Source organism: Pleurodeles waltl, chromosome 7 (assembly GCF_031143425.1).
Source record: "Pleurodeles waltl isolate 20211129_DDA chromosome 7, aPleWal1.hap1.20221129, whole genome shotgun sequence".
Taxonomy (NCBI): Eukaryota; Metazoa; Chordata; class Amphibia; order Caudata; family Salamandridae; genus Pleurodeles; species Pleurodeles waltl.
The window spans coordinates 202812277-202832178 of NC_090446.1; the positions used below are offsets into that span (position 1 = coordinate 202812277).

General features: G+C 45.8%; 1 protein-coding gene across 1 annotated transcript in view; it reads right to left on the bottom strand.

Annotated features, from left to right (window-relative positions):
- SLC13A3 (solute carrier family 13 member 3) overlaps positions 1-19634 on the bottom strand; it is a 346390-nt gene extending 326756 nt beyond the window's left edge. Inside the window, exon 1 of the mRNA XM_069243573.1 lies at positions 19377-19634. Coding sequence (XP_069099674.1) covers positions 19377-19487 — 111 coding nt within the window. The 5' untranslated portion in view covers positions 19488-19634. The remainder of the gene's footprint in view (positions 1-19376) is intronic.
- Between the last annotated feature and the right edge of the window lie 268 nt (positions 19635-19902).

Consider the following 19902-nt stretch of genomic DNA (forward strand, 5'->3'; position numbering starts at 1 on the left):
TTTCAGTACCCCCGCTGAAACCATAGCGGTAAACACTATCAGTGCCAGGGAATTCCTTCCCTAGCACTGATAGGGGTCTTCCCCGTCCCCCTCCCAGAGTCCTACCCTCTCCTTCCCTCCCCCTCCCTCTCCCGACCCCCGCACATTTACACACATACACGCACATACATACACACCTATGCACACACGCATACACATATTTACCCATGCATTCATACATTCATTCACACTCACAGCAACACTCATGAACATACATCCAGACACACACGCAATCTCAAGACACAACATGCACCTACAATCACACCCACTCACGCACACAACACCTCCCACCACCTCTCCTGTCGGAGAACCCAACTTATCTGCTTGCAGGGGGCCCTCTGGCAGTAGATGGGACACGGCGCTGCTGCCAGCAGCAGCGTCCGCCAGCAAAACACCACCAGGCTGAATAATGGAACATGATAGGGCAGGCGATATTTTGCTGGTGTGGCGTTGCTGCTGGCAGCAGCGCCATCTTACAGCCGTCTGCCGCCATGACCGTAGATGGAATTCCGCCAGCCTTCTGGTGGTATTCCGTCTACGGTCATAAAGCCATGGATGGTCAGTAGCCACGGCGATGGTATGTTGGCTTCCATTGCAGTAGGAGGCATTTGCTGCCAAAGTCCTAATTAGGGCCTTAGTGCTTCATTTAGACAGTAACTGTATGGTGTTATCCGCAAAAATCGTGGATGGCCTGCCTTTCAATTTCTCAGTTTCCCCACCTTAGTTAAAGTGGACAGAAAAAATGTGTTTCTGACAGCAGAATGACATTCAGCTCCCCAATTCCAAATACCCTCTCCAGCATTGGACCGTCAGTGAACATGACATCCAGATGACAACTTCTTCAGGGTAGCCCTCCCAATGCCATGTCATCACAAACCTGTAAAGGCCTGTTCCTTGTCTCACATGAAGATAGGTCTGGAGAGGTGAGAGCCACAAATGCATTTTTGACTCCATAAGTTTTGCTCTCTGAATTGCAGCAATCCCCAAAGGGGGCATGTTAGAAATGGGGTCTTTGGTTGGCAGTCAGGTAACCCCCTGTCCAAGAAAGGACCCTCATTCTAGTCAGGGTAAGTCACACACAATCCAAATTATCCTGTGCCTACCCTCTGGTAGCTTGGCACTGAGCAGTCAGGCCTAACTTATAAGGCAATGTGTAAAGTATTTGTGCTGTAAACCATGCAATAACACAGTAGAGGACCACAAAAAAACACCGCACAGTGTTTAGAAAAATATATCATATTTATCTTATAAGATGCAGGTCAAAACGATTAAAATACAATAAGTATTTGTTGAGTTATCACTTTAAAAGTGATATAAAGTGTCTTTAGTCTTTAAAAAACAATAAATGTCTCTTTCAAGCACAAGGGTACCTGGTTCGCGTGCAAAATCTCCACAAAGAACCGCAGAGGAGGAGATGCGTGGAAACAAAGGGATCGTGTGTCGATTTCTTGGACCGCACATGGCGATGCGTTGTTTAGTTTTCAAGCAGGGACGGCTGTGAGTTGATTTCTGGCGCTCGGCCATGGATCCTCTTCGGGTTGTGGGGTTTTCGGATGCCCCAGGGACATTGCATGGATTTCCGGTGCTGACAGGATGAAGTCACTGGGGCTGCGTTGATCCGGAGGGCGTTGCGTGGAAATTTCTACTGCACTGAGACGCTGCATCGATTCCTCACTGGAAGTCAGGCTGCATCGTTCCGGCTTGGCTGTGTGTCTATCAGGTGGGCCGTGCCTCGAATTTACGGTTGCTACTCTGGCGCTGCATCGATCTTCTCCTTGCAAAGTCGGGCTGCGTCGTTCTAGTTCGGCATGCAGTGAATTTTTCACCACAGTGCAGAATGGCCGTCATCTCTGGCAGGTTGTGCGTCGATTTTCACCGCACAAGGAGTCTTTCTTGTAGAGATGAAGTCTTTTTGGTCCTGAAACTTCATGGAACAGGAGGCAAGCTCTATCCAAGCCCTTGGAGAGCACTTCTCACGACAGCCAGAGAGCAGCAAGGCAGCAGGGCAACAGCAAGGCTGCAGCCCTTCACAGAAAGCAGACAGGTGAGTCCTTTGGGCAGCCAGGCAGTTCTTCTTGGCAGGATGCAGGTTTTGGTTCAGATTCTCTTCTCCAGGAAGAGTCTGAGTAGGTAGGGGCATAGGCCCAGTTTAAATACCCAATTTGCCTTTGAAGTGGGGGAGACTTCAAAGAGTGGCTTAGAAGTGCACAAGGTCCCTTTTCAGTTCAATCAAGTCTGCCAGGATCCCAGTGGGGGTGTGGTAGAACTTTGCGTTAGGGCAGGCTACTGTCCTTTGACATGCAAGTGTCAAGCCCTCCACCCTCCCAGCCCAGGAAGACCCATTCAAAATGCAGATGTATGCAAGTGAGGTTGAGTATCATGAGTTTGGGTTGTGTCTGAGTGAATGTCAACTAGACCCAGCCAGACATGGATTGTAAGGCACAGAAGGATTTAAGTGTAGAGAAATGTTCACTTTCTAAAAGCGGCATTTCTAAAATAGTAATATTAAATCCAACTTCACCAGTCAGCAGGACTTTATATCACCATTCTGGCTATACTAAATATGACCTACCTACTCCTTTCAGATCAGCAGCTACCACTCAAACAATATATGAGGGCAGCCCCAATGTTACCCTATGAAGGGAGCAGGCCTCACAGCAGTATAAAAACGAATTTAGGAGTTTTACACTAGCAGGACATGTAAACTACACAGGTACATGTCCTGCCTTTTGCCTAGACCACACCCTGCCCTATGGGTTACCTAAGGCATACCTTAGGTGTGACTTATATGTTAAAAAAAAGGGGAGTTTTAGGCTTGAGAAGTACTTTTAAATGCCAAGTCGAATTGGAAGTGAACCTGCACACACAGTCCTTGCAATGGCAGGCAGGCCTGAGACAAGGGTAAGGAGCTACTTAAGTGGGTGGCACAATCAGTGCTGCAGGCCCACCTAGTAGCATTTAATCTACAGGCCCTTGGCACATATAGTGCACTTTACTAGGGACTTATTAGTAAATGAAATGATCCAATTGGGTATGATCCAATGTTACCATGTCTAAAGGGAGAGAGCAAATGCACTTTAGCACTGGCTAGCAGTGGTACGGTGCACAGAGTCTTAAAACCAGCACAAACAGTATCTAAAAAAGGGAGGGAGACAGGAAAAAAGTTAGGGGTGACCACCCTAAGGCTGTCAGGTCTAACAGGGCAGTTATGCAAAAAAGCATCTCAGTCTTCCAATGGGCTTGAGAGTTGACATCTGATGAAGTCATGAACTGAGTTTCTGCTTTGCTACCTCACCCACAATAGGGTGTGCTGTGAAGGTTCCATTTACAAACAAATATAAATTAAGAGATAAAGTTCTGTAGCTGTGATCTATTAGAAGTGCCTTCTTCTAATATGGTATCATCAGTACAGTGCCCCACTTCCTTTGCTTGAAATTGTCACTTGAACACCATTAACTCCTCCCAAGAACAGGCATGATGCACAATGCTGCAAAACAGTTTTGTAAGAAGGAAGCTATACCCAAACATTCATACATGGAGAAAGTTTTATAACCAGGGCATACATTTTTCTATTGTAGTGAGAGTGCATAATGCAATGCACCCATAGCAAGCATAACAGTTTGGATGCACATCTGCAGGCTAGAGTAAGAGCATAGGTCTAACCCTACTATTTCCCAGCACTAGGAAAACTCACCTTCTGAAGACACGCACACACACACAGAACAGGACATAAAGGCACTGAGTTAGTGGAATGCTGTAGGGCATGACAAAATCATTTGGCAATCTCTCAACCTGCACATAAAAGTATGCATAGGAGGGTCTTGATCAAGGCTGGAGGGTTTCATTCCACAATTGAGCCTAAGCAAATGTATAGGGCATGGCTACAAGTTGGAGGGAGCAAATTCCCTGCTTTGGATACCAGTCTGTCCAATTACAGTTGGCCCGGTGTTCCCACATTCGGGTGTGGGAACATCAGACCCAGATAGTAAGTCACTGCATGTTACAGCTGCAAGTACAGCCTAATCCCTGTCCAAGGCCCTGGCCTGTCACCCACCTAAGCAATGGTAAATGGCACCACTAGTCTACATGTAATTTCACATATAATTTTACCTGGTAGGAACAGTGCCATGAGTATTCCCCACTGAGTGGGATACAAATATAGCTGGATTTATTGTGCATATACACACTGCATTACATCCAGTTGCAAGGTATCCATGCACATAAATCTGTATTAATGAGGGCCTTAGTGTTTTGGCCTTATTGTAATTATTTGTATGATTGTTTGAAGTAGTCTCTGATGCTTTATATTTGTAGTTGCTAGATGCATAACCTAAGCTTGGACAGAACTGCAAGAGTGATTAGGTGAGAAACCCAGTTTTGCATGGATTAAAGTTCAAGTGCCAAAGACTCATCCAGTTTTGGTTGCTGTCTATGTGCTTTGCTAAGTAGAAGAAATTGTCTGGGAGGAGCACCACAGAAATAATTGGGTTTCATCTGCATATTTGTGATGTTTTATCATTGCTCATTATGATGGTCTGCATGAGTTTTCATGTCAAATTTTTAAAATGTGGTTACTAGAATGGAACCTGACAGGACACTTTTAGGTAGTTAAACAAGACTTAAGAATGAGCAGCCTACTTTGGTCTGCCACAATCACTTAACATGTTAAGAGTCAAACCACTGCAGGACCCTGTGCTCTACACTATTGGAGTCTCTCAGTGTTTGGGTTGAAATGTTGTGGTTGGTTTCAAATGCTATAGATTGATCCAGGAGTACCTACAAGTATGAATGTCCATTATCCAGGATACGCTAACCGCCATTTATGAGTTCCACAATAGTATTTTAAGTGCCACAACCTGCTCTGAATCCCTAATGAAAATCATCTAGGAGGAGTTTGTCATTGATGAGTTGTTCTGGTATGTTACAAACGGAGCTCAAAAGAAGTTTCCCAAGGAAGTCAAGGTCGGAGACTAAGCTATTGAGGCCATCTGAGTCTGCAAATGTTTTTTTAAGAAGCGGAGGGACTAGGCCTATTTTCAAAACGTTCTATAAGAGTGCTTGGGAGGAGAAGAAGTGCACTAATTGGTTCATTATGGCCTAGAGGACTTACTTTGATTAGGATGGATATTCCGTCCACCATATTAAGAGTGCAATGAAGTCAACAGCACTCTAAATACTCAGGACTGGATATCAGCCAGTTTTGTTGCAATTGTCCCAGTCTGCTAAATTATAAAAAAAGGTTGTAGGTGGCTACAAAGATCTTCAGCTAAAGTAGAGGCAAAGACATGATCTGAAGGTCTCAGGTTGGTGGCAGTGCTTACGAGTGCCATCTGGTCGGCCATTTGGTTGGGTATTTTCTGTAGGAAGGGGAAAAGTGTGGGTTGAAGTAACTTTAGGGAGGCTTTAACCCCTTCACTGACAGGCCTTTTCCCCCACAGGTGCCAAACTTTTTTTGGGCTATTTGGGAAGTTCACACTTAGACCCACATAATTTTTTGTCCACATAAGCTATCCACGCCAAATTTGTTTCCTTTTTCCAACATCCTAGGGATTCTAGAAGTACCCAGAGTTTGTGGGTTCCCCTGTAAGAGACCAAGAAATGAGCGAAAATGTAGCTAAAATGTTATATTCCTAAAACATTTTTAAAAAATGGGGAAAAAAATGGGAAAAAGGGCTGCAGAAGAAAGCGTGTTTTTCCCCCTGAAAATGGCATAACCAAGGGTTTGTGGTGCTACAGTAACCATCTTTCCAGCTTTCAGGAACAGTCAGGCTTGAATCAGAAAACCACAAAAAAACAGAATTTTGGCATTTTACTGGGACATCCCTCATTTTTACTATTTTTTTTTTAACTTTAAGCCTCCTTCCAGTTAATGACAGAATTGGGTGTGAAACCAATGCTGGATCCCGGACAGCTAAACATTTTTTTTTAAAGTAGACAAAATTCTGAATTCAACAAGGGGTCATTTGTGTAGATCCTTCAAGGTTTTCCTACAGAAAGTAACAGCTAAAATGAAAATAAAAATATTGAAAATTAGGTGAAAAAAGAGCCATTTCTGTCCATGTTTTCTTCTATAAAACTTTTTCCATCTATGGCAGAATTTTGAAAGCAATATACTGTTACGTCTGCTGGACTCTTCTGGCTGCAGGGATGTATAGGGCTTGTAGGTTCATTAAGAAACCTAGGTACCCAGAGCCAATAAAGGAGCTGCACCTTGCAATGGGTTTTCATTGTATACAGCAATTCATTTGGTGAAATATAAAGAGTGAAAAATAGGAATCAAGGAAACCTTTGTATTTCCAAAATGGGCATGAGATAAGGTGTTGAGAAGCAGTGGTTATTTACACATCTCTGGATTCCGGGGTCCACATACTAGCATGTGAATTACAGGACATTTCTCAAATAGATGTATTTTTTACACGCTGTCTTACAGTTGGAAGGAAAAAATATAGGGAAATACAAGGACCAATAACACTTGTTCTTCCATTCTGTGTTCCTCAATGTTTCCCGATACAAATAATACCTAACTTGTGTGGGTAGGCCTAAAGCCCGTAACAGGAAATGAAACATGGACACACCACATTTTTACATTGAAATCGGAGCAAATTTGGGAAAATGCCTAGCTGTGGATTTTGACCTTTAGCTCAGCTGGCACCTAGGAAAACCTAGCAAACCTGTGCATTTTTTAAAACTGGACACCTAGGGGAACCCAGGATGGGGTAACTTGTGGCACTCTCACCAGGTTCTGTTACCCAGCATCCTTAGCAAACCTCGAAATTGGCAAAAAAACACTTTTTCCTCACATTTCAGTGCTGCAAAGTTCTGCAATCTGAGTGAAGCTACAAACTTCCTTCTACTCAGCTTTACCCCATGTCACCCGATATAAATGCTACCTCACTTGTGTTTAGTGCCTGCGACAGGAAACACCCCAAAATGCAACAGGGACACTTCAAATTTTTACATTGACAACTGACGTGTTTTTGGAAAGTGCCTAGCTGTGGATTTTGGTCACCTAGGAAAACCTAGCACACCTGTGCATTTTTTAAAACTAGACACCTAGGGGAACCCAGGATGGGATAACTGGTGACAGAAAGTTCTGGAATCTGAGAGGAGTCACACATTTTCTTCCACCCAGCATTCCCTCAAGTCTTCCAATAAAAACGGTACCTCACTTGTGTGGGTAGGCCTAGTGCCCGCAACAGGACATGCCCCAAAACAGAACATGGCTCACTAATACTGTTAAGTTATAAGGGAGTCCCCAAAGGCATTTCCGTCTATCTGACCTTGTATATGTGTTTTGATGACTGTATGCACATTTGGAATGCATGTATGGCCCTAGTGGCTTATACAGTGCATTGGTGCATGTTGGTGTGCTGTGTAATCACATTACAAACACTATGCCACTTCCTGTCAATTGTCAACATTACCACGTACCTCTGTCTGGTTGTTTTCTCTTTACAGGAATAGCTATTTATATGAACATAGTCATGCACATAGTTCCCGTGCATGCTATTTGTTGTAAAATGTTATTCTGGACTTAATAGGGGAAGGACAATTAGGCTACATTTAGCACAGATTAGGTCAAAGAGACAGGCATTCTGAGACATCTGTTATTTTACCCTAGCGACCATATAAGAGACTGAAACCTGTGACCACTGATGAAGGTGTAAGGAGATTATATCCTATGCTAGGACCCCCCCCCCCCATAGGATAATATCATAAGTGCTCATAAGTGCTCCCTGAAATATGGTCAAGCCCATCCTGGTCTTTAGGAAACAGGATGAGACCCAATGGTTAAGCTTTCCCTCGTACTGCGTTCAACAACAAAAAGGAAGGTTGTCTAGGGGTTATCTGCCATTAATGGCCATTGGTTGTAGGATACCTTTTGATTTGTGGAGGTGATTTTGGTCAGGGAGACTAAATCCTAAATCCTTGAAAACTCTCTCCCCTCCCTATCACTCATACCCTTTCAGGGATTTTGACTTGAGTATTTGGGGTCTGCTGGACCTGACACCCTTGATGTGGACTTCGCCCAACATTTTGCCTGCCAACCTCTTGTTTTTGTGGACTTTGTTTTTGCTGCCTTTTGGACTCTGTGCACTATACCACTGCTAACCAGTGCTAAAGTGATTGTGCTATAACAGTTAAACATGGTAGCATTAGGGTACCTTTTAACAGCTAGTAAGGGCTAACTTTTAACTAGGGGCAAGTTGTAATATCATGTTTGGTGTCTAAAAATGTGTAACTTAAAAATCCTCTTCTATGACAAAGTTGATTTTTAAGTCACAATTCTGAAAGCACAACTTTTAGAATGTTGGCATTTTCTTGTCCTATCCATTTGGTGCCTGCAGCCTGTATCCTAAGTTACCTGGGATACTTAAGTTTGTCTTCATATATTGCTCCCAGATAGTGAAACAAAGGGGGGATAGGTGTTGGAAGGCTAGGTCATCTCTGACTTGACACTTGCACATCACAAAGACTGTACCTGAGCACACTCACAAATGGTTTGATACTAGTCTTTTGTGTCACCAAACAAGCTGTGGACAGGGCAAGAAAGCAAGAAATTCCAACCACCTCTAGGGGTGGAAACCTCCAGAACCTTCAAAACTGGCAACAGGTATAAATATGGGACCCTCAGACCCTGCTCTTTAGTACATCTTTGGCCCTGTGGAGAGCTCTGTGGGATTTCAGCACTGCACTACAAGTTGGACTGCAGCTCAATTGGCCTGTAGCTCTGCTGCATGAGTGAGAGGACTGGACCTGCATTTTTAACCCAGGACCACCTGAGTGACTCAAAGGGCTAGTTGGCTGGCCTCCTGATTAGATCCTTAGAGACAAAAAAGGCTCCAACCACTTTGACCCCAACACCTGGACTCTGTCTGATGTGAGTCCTAGCCAAACCAAAGGATGTCACCTCAGTCCTGAAACCTTGGAAGTCAGCCTGAAGGTACCCTGCCTGCCTAGCTTTGGTCCTGTGAGCAAAACTGAAGCAGCTCAATGCACGTCCTCACAGTCACATTGGAACAGCTGCAGCTCGATGCATCCCCTATACAGGGCTTGGAATCACAGCCTGCAGCTTTGTCTGAACCACTGCTGCACATTGCATAGTTCGTGCAGTGCTACGCATCACAAGCTGCTCATTGACGGCATGCTCTACAACAAAGCAGGGATCTGCGTTGCAGCCTCTCAGCTTCCTAGAACTGTGGCTGTGCAACACATCTTCAAAGCAGGATCTCGCAATGGCCCACAACTGGGATTTAAGGTACTTTGTTCAGAGGATCTAACCTGGTCCCTGTATTCGGTCTGCACATCATAGCGGTCGATCTGAAGTTGTGACTTTGTCCTGGTACGACGCAAGCAGATAATTACAGTTGGTGCTTTGTTCTTTATTACACTATTTTCACTTAAATCTTCAAAACTGCATAACTACGGTTCTACAGATTGGATTTTTGTTGTTTTGGTCTCAAATAAATTGGTGTGGGTTTTTCTTGTGTTGTTTTTTCACTTTATTACTGTGCTGCATTAATACATTACACTTTGACTTTAAGTTAAGCCTGACTGCGTTTGTGCCAAGCTACTACAAGGTTAAGCATAGGTTAATTTGGGATCCACTTAGCTTTCACACTGACAAGAATTGTGGTTGCTGCTTGAGTAGGGTTTCACCCTTGTCAAGTAGTAACCCAGTTTCCTACATTGGTGTTCAGCAGTGAGATTATGACTTGTGCTTGTGCAGTGCCATAAAGTGATTTTGTGTTACACTTAGGTCCCAGTTACATAATTTGATACTATTTAGAGTTCCTTTTAAATTCTCCATGATTGGCTCCTTTGCTTTTTCCAAACCTATTCTCCTTTTACTTGAGTGTCTTTGCCTGTAGCTACACCTGTACGGATGGAATTTTAACTTTACCTGGATAAACTACAATGTGGTGGTCAAAAGGAACACCAGGAAACTTGGGGCCAGATGTAGGTACAAAACAATTTGCGACTTGCAAATTGCGAGTCATTCTGACTCGCAAACTGGTATGCAGAAAGGTGTCTCAGACACCTTCTGCGACTCGCTATGGGGTCGAAAAGACCCACCTCATAAATATTCATGAGGTGGGTCGCAGTTTGCGACCCCATAGCGAGTCTAGGCACTCACGGGGATGGTGGCCTGCTGGAGACAGCAGACCACCATGTCCGTGACTGCTTTTTTAATAAAGCAGTTTTTTTTTCTCTTTGCAGCCCGTTTTCCTTAAAGGAAAACGAGCTGCAAAAAGAAAAAATTCCGAAACCATTTGGTTTCGGTTTTTTCAGAGTAGGCAGTGGTCCATGGGACCACTGCCTGCTCTGAAAAAATATTTTTGTGGGCATTCACAAAGGGGAATGGGTCCCATGGGGACCCCTTCCCTTTTGCAAATGAGTTACCATCCACTCTAAGTGGATGGTAACTGCGAGTTGGTTTGCGACCGCTTTCGCGGTCACAAAGCAACTCTACATCGTGATGCGGTCGCAAATAGGAAGGGAACACCCCTTCCTATTTGCAAGTCGAAATCAAATTTTGCGAGCCGTTACCAACTCGCAAAATGTGATTCTGCATTACGTAAGGCCTTTTGCGCCTCGCAAACTGCGTTTTTCGCCGTTTGCGAGTCGCAAAAGGCTTCCTACATCTTGCCCTAGAACTCCAGAAGGCTCTAAGGGCACGGGTGGAAGTTCATCAATCACTGGCAACAGCAGAGAATGATCAGGAGGGGGAGGTTGATGTGAAGGAGCAAGCGGGGGACCTAACATTGGTCTTGAAGTGCAACACACAGGGGAGGGGGACAACCCCCCTCCAGGGCAGAATGCAATGTGTCCTCACACGGTCTTGCCCCAGAGGAGCTGGCAGTCAGGAAAGCTGAAAGGGAGTTTAGGCTGGAGATGGCCAAACTCAAGATGGAGAAAAATAAATTGGCCATGGAGAAGAAACTGACCTTACAATGACTGGCTCAAGAAAGGAGACTCAGAGAGCTGGACATCAAAGTCAGGCAAGCAGAGTCCAGCCATAATGGAGGCAGCATACCAGCAGTGCCCTCTGGATACAAGAGGGCCTACAATCCAAAGGAGCTGGTGCCTAGCTTGGTTGTGAGAGATGACATTCATAAATGGTTTGAGGCCTATGCAGTTGCTCTATAGATGCACAGGAGTCCCTGAGGAGACTAGGGGTACAGTTTCTGGAGGGAGGCATATACCTACTGAATGGAGGGATGCTCTTCCGGCCATAGAGAAGGGGGCAGGATGAGGATCCCCAATGAAGTACAGGATGAGTGACCTCCATTGAAGGACAGGTAGGTTGGTCTCACCAAAGAAAAGTACAGGCAGAAGGTTGGAGGCAGCAAGAAGCTTATCCATCAATCCTGGGTGGATAATGTGGATCTCTTTTGCATGGAAGTGGATGGTTGAGTAATGGGCATTGAACTGAAAGATTATCTGGGGCTGTACAGCTTGATAGCAATAGAGCATATGTTCTGACTTTTTTTTGCAGTACTGCACCAACACCTGATTGTTAGAAAGCTCACTTACTCCAGAGAAAATAAAAATAAGGTGTACTCTAAAGGTCCCCAAAACTGTTCAGTTGGCAGGAATCCCAATCCCCACCTGAGACAAAGAAGAATGGGTTTCCTGATCATAGGTCTACAGGGACGTTCACCTCTATGTACTATGAATGCCATCGGGTTGGGCACTTCAAGGGGGATGCCAAGTGTCCTAAGAGGGCTCAGCCCCTGCCCGGTGGGTTGACTGATGTAGCACTTGGGGAGGAGGCTCCCCTAGTTAATGTGGGGGAAATGCAGAGGTTATCCTAGTGTCCTTGGGTAATGGAGAGATGGTGCCAATCGCCCACATGTCTAGCAACACTAAAAAATACAGACAGTGGTCTGCCATCAATGAGAAGCAGGCGCTGAGAGACACAGGCAACGGCATGAACTGGTGTTCTCAGTGCAGGCAGTCCCTAATGTTGTCTACCACAGGGTTTCAGGTTCCCTGAGGATAGCTAAAAGTCCATTCATGTATGTGGATTGTCTGCTCAGTAATGACATGAAGCCTACCATTTGGATAGAAGTGGATCCCAGGTCGCACCTGGAGATGTTTGGGTTGCCTGAGTGGGTGTGTCTGACCACAATGTCCATGATCGTCCAGAAGAGTAGTCAGTTGGACCTTGAGCCTGAAAGAATAATCCAGATACCTGCCAAATAAGAAAGGGCACGAGGTGAGGGAAACCTGCATCTGATACTCCCATGGTCAAGGATGAAGCTGAACCTGAGGGAGAAGCCACAGAACCTAAAAGTGAGAGCATTGTTGCTCTGGTGAACCTACCTGAACTGACAAATTGGCAGAAGGAAGGAGGTCTAACCAGGTAGGAATTCTGTAGAGCGCAGAAGGAATGTCCTACACTGAAAGTCTTAGGGTGGCAGGCCGAGGCTCAAGCACCTGGAAACACCTCTGGTGAGCATCTGATTTACTGGGAGAAAGGTCTCCTATACAGCATGCCCAAGGTTCCTGAGCCTGGTGCAACCCCTGTGTTGGTGGTCACTTAGTGCTACAGGACCTACCTACCGGAGCTGACTCATGATATTTCCCTGACCAGTCATCTAGAGCAGGATACCACCTTTGGCAGGCTTGTTACCCATTTTCATTGGCCCTGGATTAAACTGAACTCAGATGCAGTCTGCAGGTCATGTCTCACCTGTCTGGTGAGTGAGAAGTTAGGAGGGAAGCGCAAGGCTCCCTTACGTCCCCTTCCAGTCAAGGGTACCCCTTTGAAAGGGTGGGCATCTAAATTGTTGGGCCACTGGACCCCAAGACAGCCCTGAGCAACAGGTTCATCCTTGTCTTGTTGGACCATGTCAGTACCCGGAGGCTATACCTCTAAGGACAGAGACTGTGCCTGTGGTAGCCAGGGCACTGGTGGAGATATTTACCTATGTGGGGTTCCCCAAGGAGGTAGTATTTGACCATAGTACCAACTTCATGTCAGCATACATGAAGTCCATGTAAGCCAACTGTACAAGTTCTCCAACCCCTATAATGCCCAAACCAATGGTCTTGTTCAGAGATTCAACAAACCCTTAAAGGCATGACCATGGGACTGTTTGAGCCCTAAAGGTTGAAGTGACATTTTCCAGCCATGCCTAATGTTTGCGAACTGGGAGGTACCACCGAAGGGTGTTGGATTCAGCCACTTTGAACTTCTGAATGGGCATACTGTCACAGGGCCTCTCAGTCTGGAAAACAAGAGTCAGAAGCAATCTCCCAGGAAAGTCCCACAGGATGTGGTCAACTACATGCTGGTCCTCTGCACCCAGATGAAGCACTTCCAGAAAAAGGCAGAGGACAATCTGGAAGCCAGCCAGGAGGTCATGAAGCTCTGGTATGACCAGAAGGCCACTCTGGTCGAGTTTGAGCCTGGCCCACAATTTTGGTGATGCAGCCTGTGGAGTCTTGGGCCCTATAAGTCGACTGGTCTGGGCCTTATGAGGTGAAGGAGCACAAGGACAAGGTCACAATCTGGCGGATCTCAAGACTCCCAAGAACCCTTAATGGGTCTTGCATGTTAATCATCTCAAACCCCACTTTGAGAGGTCCTCCTGGTCATGGATGATCAAGTGGAGGAGAGTAAACTTCTCCCTGACCTCCTTTCTTCAAAAGAGCTGTATGGGTTGGTAGCGGGTGTCCACTTCTTCTCTACCCTGACCCTTGAACAAAAGAGGAACTTCAACAAGTGTTGGGGCAGTTTGCCTCCATCTTCTCCCTAACCCCAGGGCTTATTATATGGTGTACCCATGATACTGACACTGGGGACAGCATGCATGTGAAGAATAAGATCTACAGGCTATCTGACAAGGTGAGAACCAGCATAAAGAAGGATGTCTTTGGAATGCTGCAGCTAGGGGTGATTGAGACCCTCAGGAGCCCTTGGTGGAGCCCAGCTGTCCTGGTCCCCAAGGCTGCCCCTCCAGATACCACCTCCAAACTCCTGTTCTGTGTGGGTTACTGAGGGCTCAATACAGTCAATAGGACTAATACTCACCCCTTCCCAGAGATGATGAGCACATTGATCATTTAGGGAGTGGAGGGGGCTAAGCTCCTCAGCATGTTTGATTTGACATCTGAGTAGTGACAGATTTTCTTAACTGAGGAGGCCACAGAGGTTTGCGTTCTACACCCCAGAAAGCTCCTTTCAGTTTCGGATGATGCCCTTCAATATGGGAAGAGAGGCCGGGGTAGGTGCAATTAGGACAGACCGCAGGACAATTACAGCAACAGTCCTAGGCTTTTATCTTCTCAGGGAGCCTAATCCTAAAATCTGGGATGGGCGACCTTACGTTTAGTTGACCGGACGGACAATAGACTTTAATGAAAGTGATTGGAGTGGTAGCCTCCCCACCCCCCATTTTGTCCTTTTACAGACCTTACTGGGTCTATACTTTAAGTACTTCAGGAGTTCTTTCTGTTTTTGCTGGTCCTGATGAAGCGTCATTGGATCCTTTCGGACCACCGGACGCGAAACATGTTGACCCATGTCTAGAGGCTTAGTGATAGTTTCCTTGCCCTGACTTATTTATAGAAAGTGGTTGAGCATCATTCCTCACATTTTCACTTTCACATTGTTTTTAGTCTTGGCCTAAATCCTTGGTTTTCGCTAGTAAATGACTTGGGTGTTGAGGTTTAGAACCAATTTTCAATTTTTCCTCTCCTGCTTGATGCGAGTCTGCCTAGATATTCCACCTTGGCAGCCTGCACAAAAGATCTCCTGCACAGAGCCCCCTCCTGGGGAGCCCTTAAGACATTGCAGCGCCGGTCTGACGAGGAGCATCTCCCAATGATGAAGCATGACATCCTAATGGGTGTGTGAGGGCTCTTGCTCCTAAACCTCCGGGTTCCCTATGTGTCCTTTTGGAACAGTGTACTCTGTGTTTTGTCAAAATTTATAAACCATTCTGGCTTGAGAACCCCCAAGACCCAGAATGCAGTGAAAGACTTCCTGGGCATCACTGGGTACTACAGGAGATTTGTCAAGCAGTATAGTACCAATGTTACTCCCTTGACAGTGATGACTTAGAACAGGCAGACCCAGATAGGTGACCTGGATGGAGGTGTGCCAGACTGCTTTTGACACCCCAGAGAAGGCAATGTGCACAGAAAGCATGCTCGAGTCCCCTGATTTCTCCTAAGAGTTTATCATGCAGACAGATCCCTCAGAGTATAGCAAAAGGACTGGGCTCTCACAGCTAAATGCAGCAGGTCTAGATCAATGAGTAGCTTTTATCAGCAGGAGGTTATTTTTCAGGGAACAGAGGTTGAGTGCATTAGAAAGCGAAGTGTAGGAAATTGGTTGACGGGGTGAAACCCTACTCAAGCAGTAACCACAACCCCTGTAAGAGTGAAACACAAACAGACCCCATATTAACCTGTGCTTAACTCTCTAGTAGCAGTCAGGCTTAACTTAGCAGCAACGTGTAAAGTATTTGTAAAGCACCTCATCAGTAATAAAGTGAAACCACAACACAACAAAAATCTCACACCAATTTAGAACCAATGAGTAAAATGTAATTAACTATTTGAGACCAAAATGACAAAAATCCAATCAGTAGGACCGGAGACATTAATTTTTAAAGTTTTAAGTTAAAATAGTGCCTAACAACATAAAGCGTCAACTCTGTTTATCGGGTAATGCAGGACAAGTCACAAGTTCATGCCGACTGTGATGCAGTGCGGGCTCGACCAAGAGAGGTCCACTGAACAAAGTACATTCAATCCAGGTTGTGAAGCGTTTCGAGATCCCGGCTCACGGATGGTCGTGCAGCGGTGGTTCTGAGGAGGCTGTGGGCCGCCATGCAAAGTTCTACATCGTTGTCAAGGATGCTGTCAAGAATCTGTGTGAGATGTGAAGGCTAGCATCGAGGGTGTGCCATGCAGCAGTGATTCTGACGAAGCTATCGGCCCTAATGTGAGTTCCTGCATCAGGGATGCGTCGTGCACCAGTGGTTGAGATGTGGCTGCAAGGAGATGCATCAAGCTGTGCCCGCTGTGCTCACAGGACCACAGCTGGACTAGCAGAGCACCTTCAGGTCCAATTTCAAGGCTCCAGGACTGAGGTGGCACCACTTGGCAGGTGGGACTAACAGCAGATTCCAGGTGCTGGGCTCAAGGTGGTTGGAGCCTTTTCTATCCCTGAGGCTCTGATCAGAAGGCCAACCAACTAGCCCTTGGAGTCACTCTGGCGGTCATGGGTTCAAGATGCCGGTCCAGTCCTTCCCACTCAAGCAGAAAAGTAACAGGAAAACATATCAGCAGTCATCCTTGCAGAGCAGCACAGACATCCTTCTGGGTCTTCCACAGCTCCAGAGGTGTACTGAAGAATTAGGTCTGAGAGTCTGTTTATATCTGGGATCAGCTTGGCAGTATCTAAAGGTTCTGGAGGTTTCCAGCCCTCGAGGCATTTGGAATTTCTTGCATCTCTGCCCTGGACTAGGCTTGTCTGGGTGCACAAATACTAGCGTCATACCCTTTGTGATTGTGCTCAACTGGGTCTTTGTGATGTGGAAGTGTGGTAAACAAAAAGTTAATAAACACAATTTATCGTTGGCATACTAACAAATTCGGCATGCAAGATAGGTGCGTAATACAGGTCCCTGGGGGAGCCCCAACCCTCCACCCCCACCCCTACCCCCAAACCATTCAAAGGAGCCCATTCTGCACAAGGCCAAAGAAATACCTTTGAGATATAGGAGACTCAGGGGCTCATTATCACATTCTGCTGGGGGAGGGCAATCAATTTCCCTTACACCACTGACTAAAGAACTGTCTCTGAGTATCTTATGAGTGTACAGATAGTATGTACTGAGCGAATTACTTGAGTTATTTAGGTTGAGCCTGTTATTTAGGATGAGCCTGTTATTAAAATGCCTTCACCTATCTGCTACAACTAGTGGTTCCTATTGACTGTGCCATTTACTTTCTTGCAACAACAATGTGGAACGCACTGTATTTCCACCAGACTGAAGACGTTTTCTCTTGTTTTAATTTAGAGAAAGCTAAAGACTTGACTTTTAGAATAACATAATTTACTGTCCATCTGGCATATGTCTTATAACTGCAGTCTAGTGCCACGACTCTCTGAATTTGGTTGTCAGTGTGCTCTATAAATATTTAAATAAATTAACAAATACATTATCAATTTGATCAGGAGTCGGATAAAGTGACAATCGAGATTGCATTTCTTTATAGAGTTAAATTAAATCCCATTTAGTACTGAGTTTAGGGATAATATGTTTAAATGAATGTTCCGTTTTTTAACTATTTAATTATCAGTATTGTGATTATTATGTGGGCCTGGCGTATACATAGAGAAATTTCTGATCGTGATTATGGGCATTTCAGACAGGTAATGTTATCTCACATTGCGAGAAAAACAGGACAAGTTGCTCCGTCTCACAGTTCATTTCTGTACACTCTAAAATTAGTCAGCGGCAACTGAAAATACACAATTAGTATTTCAAACATACTTCTGCCTTCAATCAATCAATCAATCAATCAAGAATTTATAAAGCGCGCTATGTACCCGACAGGGTTTTGAGGCGCTGGGGTGGGGTAGGGGGGGGGGGGGGGTGCTGCTAGCGTTCGAAGAGCCATGTCTTGAGGAGTTTCCTGAAGGTGAGGAGGTCCTGGGTCTGGCGTAGTGAGGTGGGGAGAGAGTTCCAGGTCTTGGCGGCGAGGAAGGAGAAGGATCTGCCGCCAGAGGTCTTGCGCTGGATTCGGGGGACGATGGCGAGGGCGAGGTTGGCCGAGTGGAGTTGACGTGTGGGGACGTAGAAGTTGAGTCTGGTGTTCAGGTAGGTGGGTCCGGTGTTGTGGATTGCCTTGTGTGCGTGGATGAGGAGTTTGAAGGTGATCCTTTTTTCCACAGGGAGCCAGTGGAGGTCCTTCAGGTGGGGGGAGATGTGACATCGGCTGGGTATGTCGAGGATCAGGCGGGCGGATGCGTTCGAGTCGTTTGATGTCTTTCGTTGGGATACCTGTGTAGAGTGTGTTGCCGTAGTCAAGTCTGCTACTGACGAGGGCTTGAGTCACCGTCTTCCTGGTTCCTGTTGGAATCCACTTTTGTGAAAAAGAGCTTTAGTCAGCATTTTGGAAAGGCACAAAACGGCTCCTAGGAGTTTGGAAACTACTTTACTCATTAAGAAACACGGGAAGCTCTGACAAAACATTTATTGAACTCGTCACATGCAACTGATTTTTTTTTTTAAAAAGGAACTACAAAAAAATCCACAGATCTACTTGGCTTCAGTCGCAGTTTTCCCTTCGGAGGTCAGTAGCGTAGCCAATGTTTCATGGATCTTAACGTGAGGCAGGGAACTGTGCATTGGGTACTATTTGGATTTCAAAATACAACGATATGGTTCAATGGGGCCCCTCTGGCCCCCGGTGCCACTGTACCGGCTGCACCAATGGAAGTGTGCCCCTGACTGAGACTAACACTGTTTCAGAAGAACGCACATCGAAGCAACCACCTAGCGGGATTTATATTTTTGTCAAACCCACCGGCTTGGAGGAAGCCAACAAAAAACAACCGTTACATAACTTGCATTTTTCCAAATGCTGTAGCATTCTTAACGGAAAATTAAGTTACAGGTACATGTTCAATCTCGCCCCTGTCACCGATACTAATCCCAAACGCATGACAGAATTCTGAGTGGTCTGCTGCCGCACGCGCACACCTGTGGACAGGTGCTCTGAGGACACCAGAAGTAAATCACACGGCTGCATTTACTCGCGGCTGAAGTACAGTTAAACACCACTCATAAGTTTTACTGGGGGGATTGAGAGGGAGTTGCAGCGTTTTCTCTTTAACTTTCCAACATACAGTTCAGCGGAAAAGAAGTACAGTCGGTCTAAGAAAGTCTCGAATATCTTCTATTTAAACATCCGCAAGATGCGCGAGCCCTCAGAAAGCACAGGACCTGCCACAACCATCAATACCCTTAGCTAAAGTGTGTGCCATTTACAGATATCAGCGAGGGCGCATTTTATATTGTGTAGCGACAACATGGGTTAATTTAATGTACTGAGTGAATAGCCAGCCCCCCCTCCTCACCCCCGCATACACCCCTTCTCTAACATATCTCTAGTTGTTCCATGTCGTGCGCTAGTACTGTATTCATCCCTAGTTTCACAAAAAATCTGGTAATTGTCGTTTTTTTCTCCACTGTAACAGCAGGACTACAGGCCCTAAAATGAAATGGAAAGTAATACTAACACCTAATGCAGGGCAGCGTAATGTCACTTTCACCGAAAATGTTCGATACAAATAGGCACGTTACCTTGGGGGGAAGCGCGAACAGAATGGGCAGGAGAAGCAGCGGGGTCCCGATCAGAATGAGGTATTTCTTGATGCACCAGACCTTCTTGACGAGCGCCAAGAGTGTAGCCATGGCAGGTAGCGAGCAAGACTTAAAAAGAGCAGCACTTCTGAAGGCGCCTCGGGGTTATCAGTGTTTGACACTGCGAATCGAAGGTACTTGGCCCCAACAGCTTCCCATTCACAATTTCCAGTAAGGACACTGCCTCAACTGCACAGCGTGACTTGATGTGGAAAAGTTAGGGACGGGGTGTGGTCTAGCCCATGTGTACTTGCTGGCTCCGCCCCGGCTGTGTTTTGGTGTCTTTAGCTAGCGCGAACGCTCGGTGGACGGACTTGTAGTGGAGGTCACGGGTTCCGTCTCAGGCGGCCACACAACAGCAGCATTCTTTGAGCTCGGTATACACGAACACGCACTGAGGGATAAGCTTTGCTTCACAGTGAAAGCCCGCTGGTCCGTCTCTCTACTTTCTAAGTTGACGATTTCA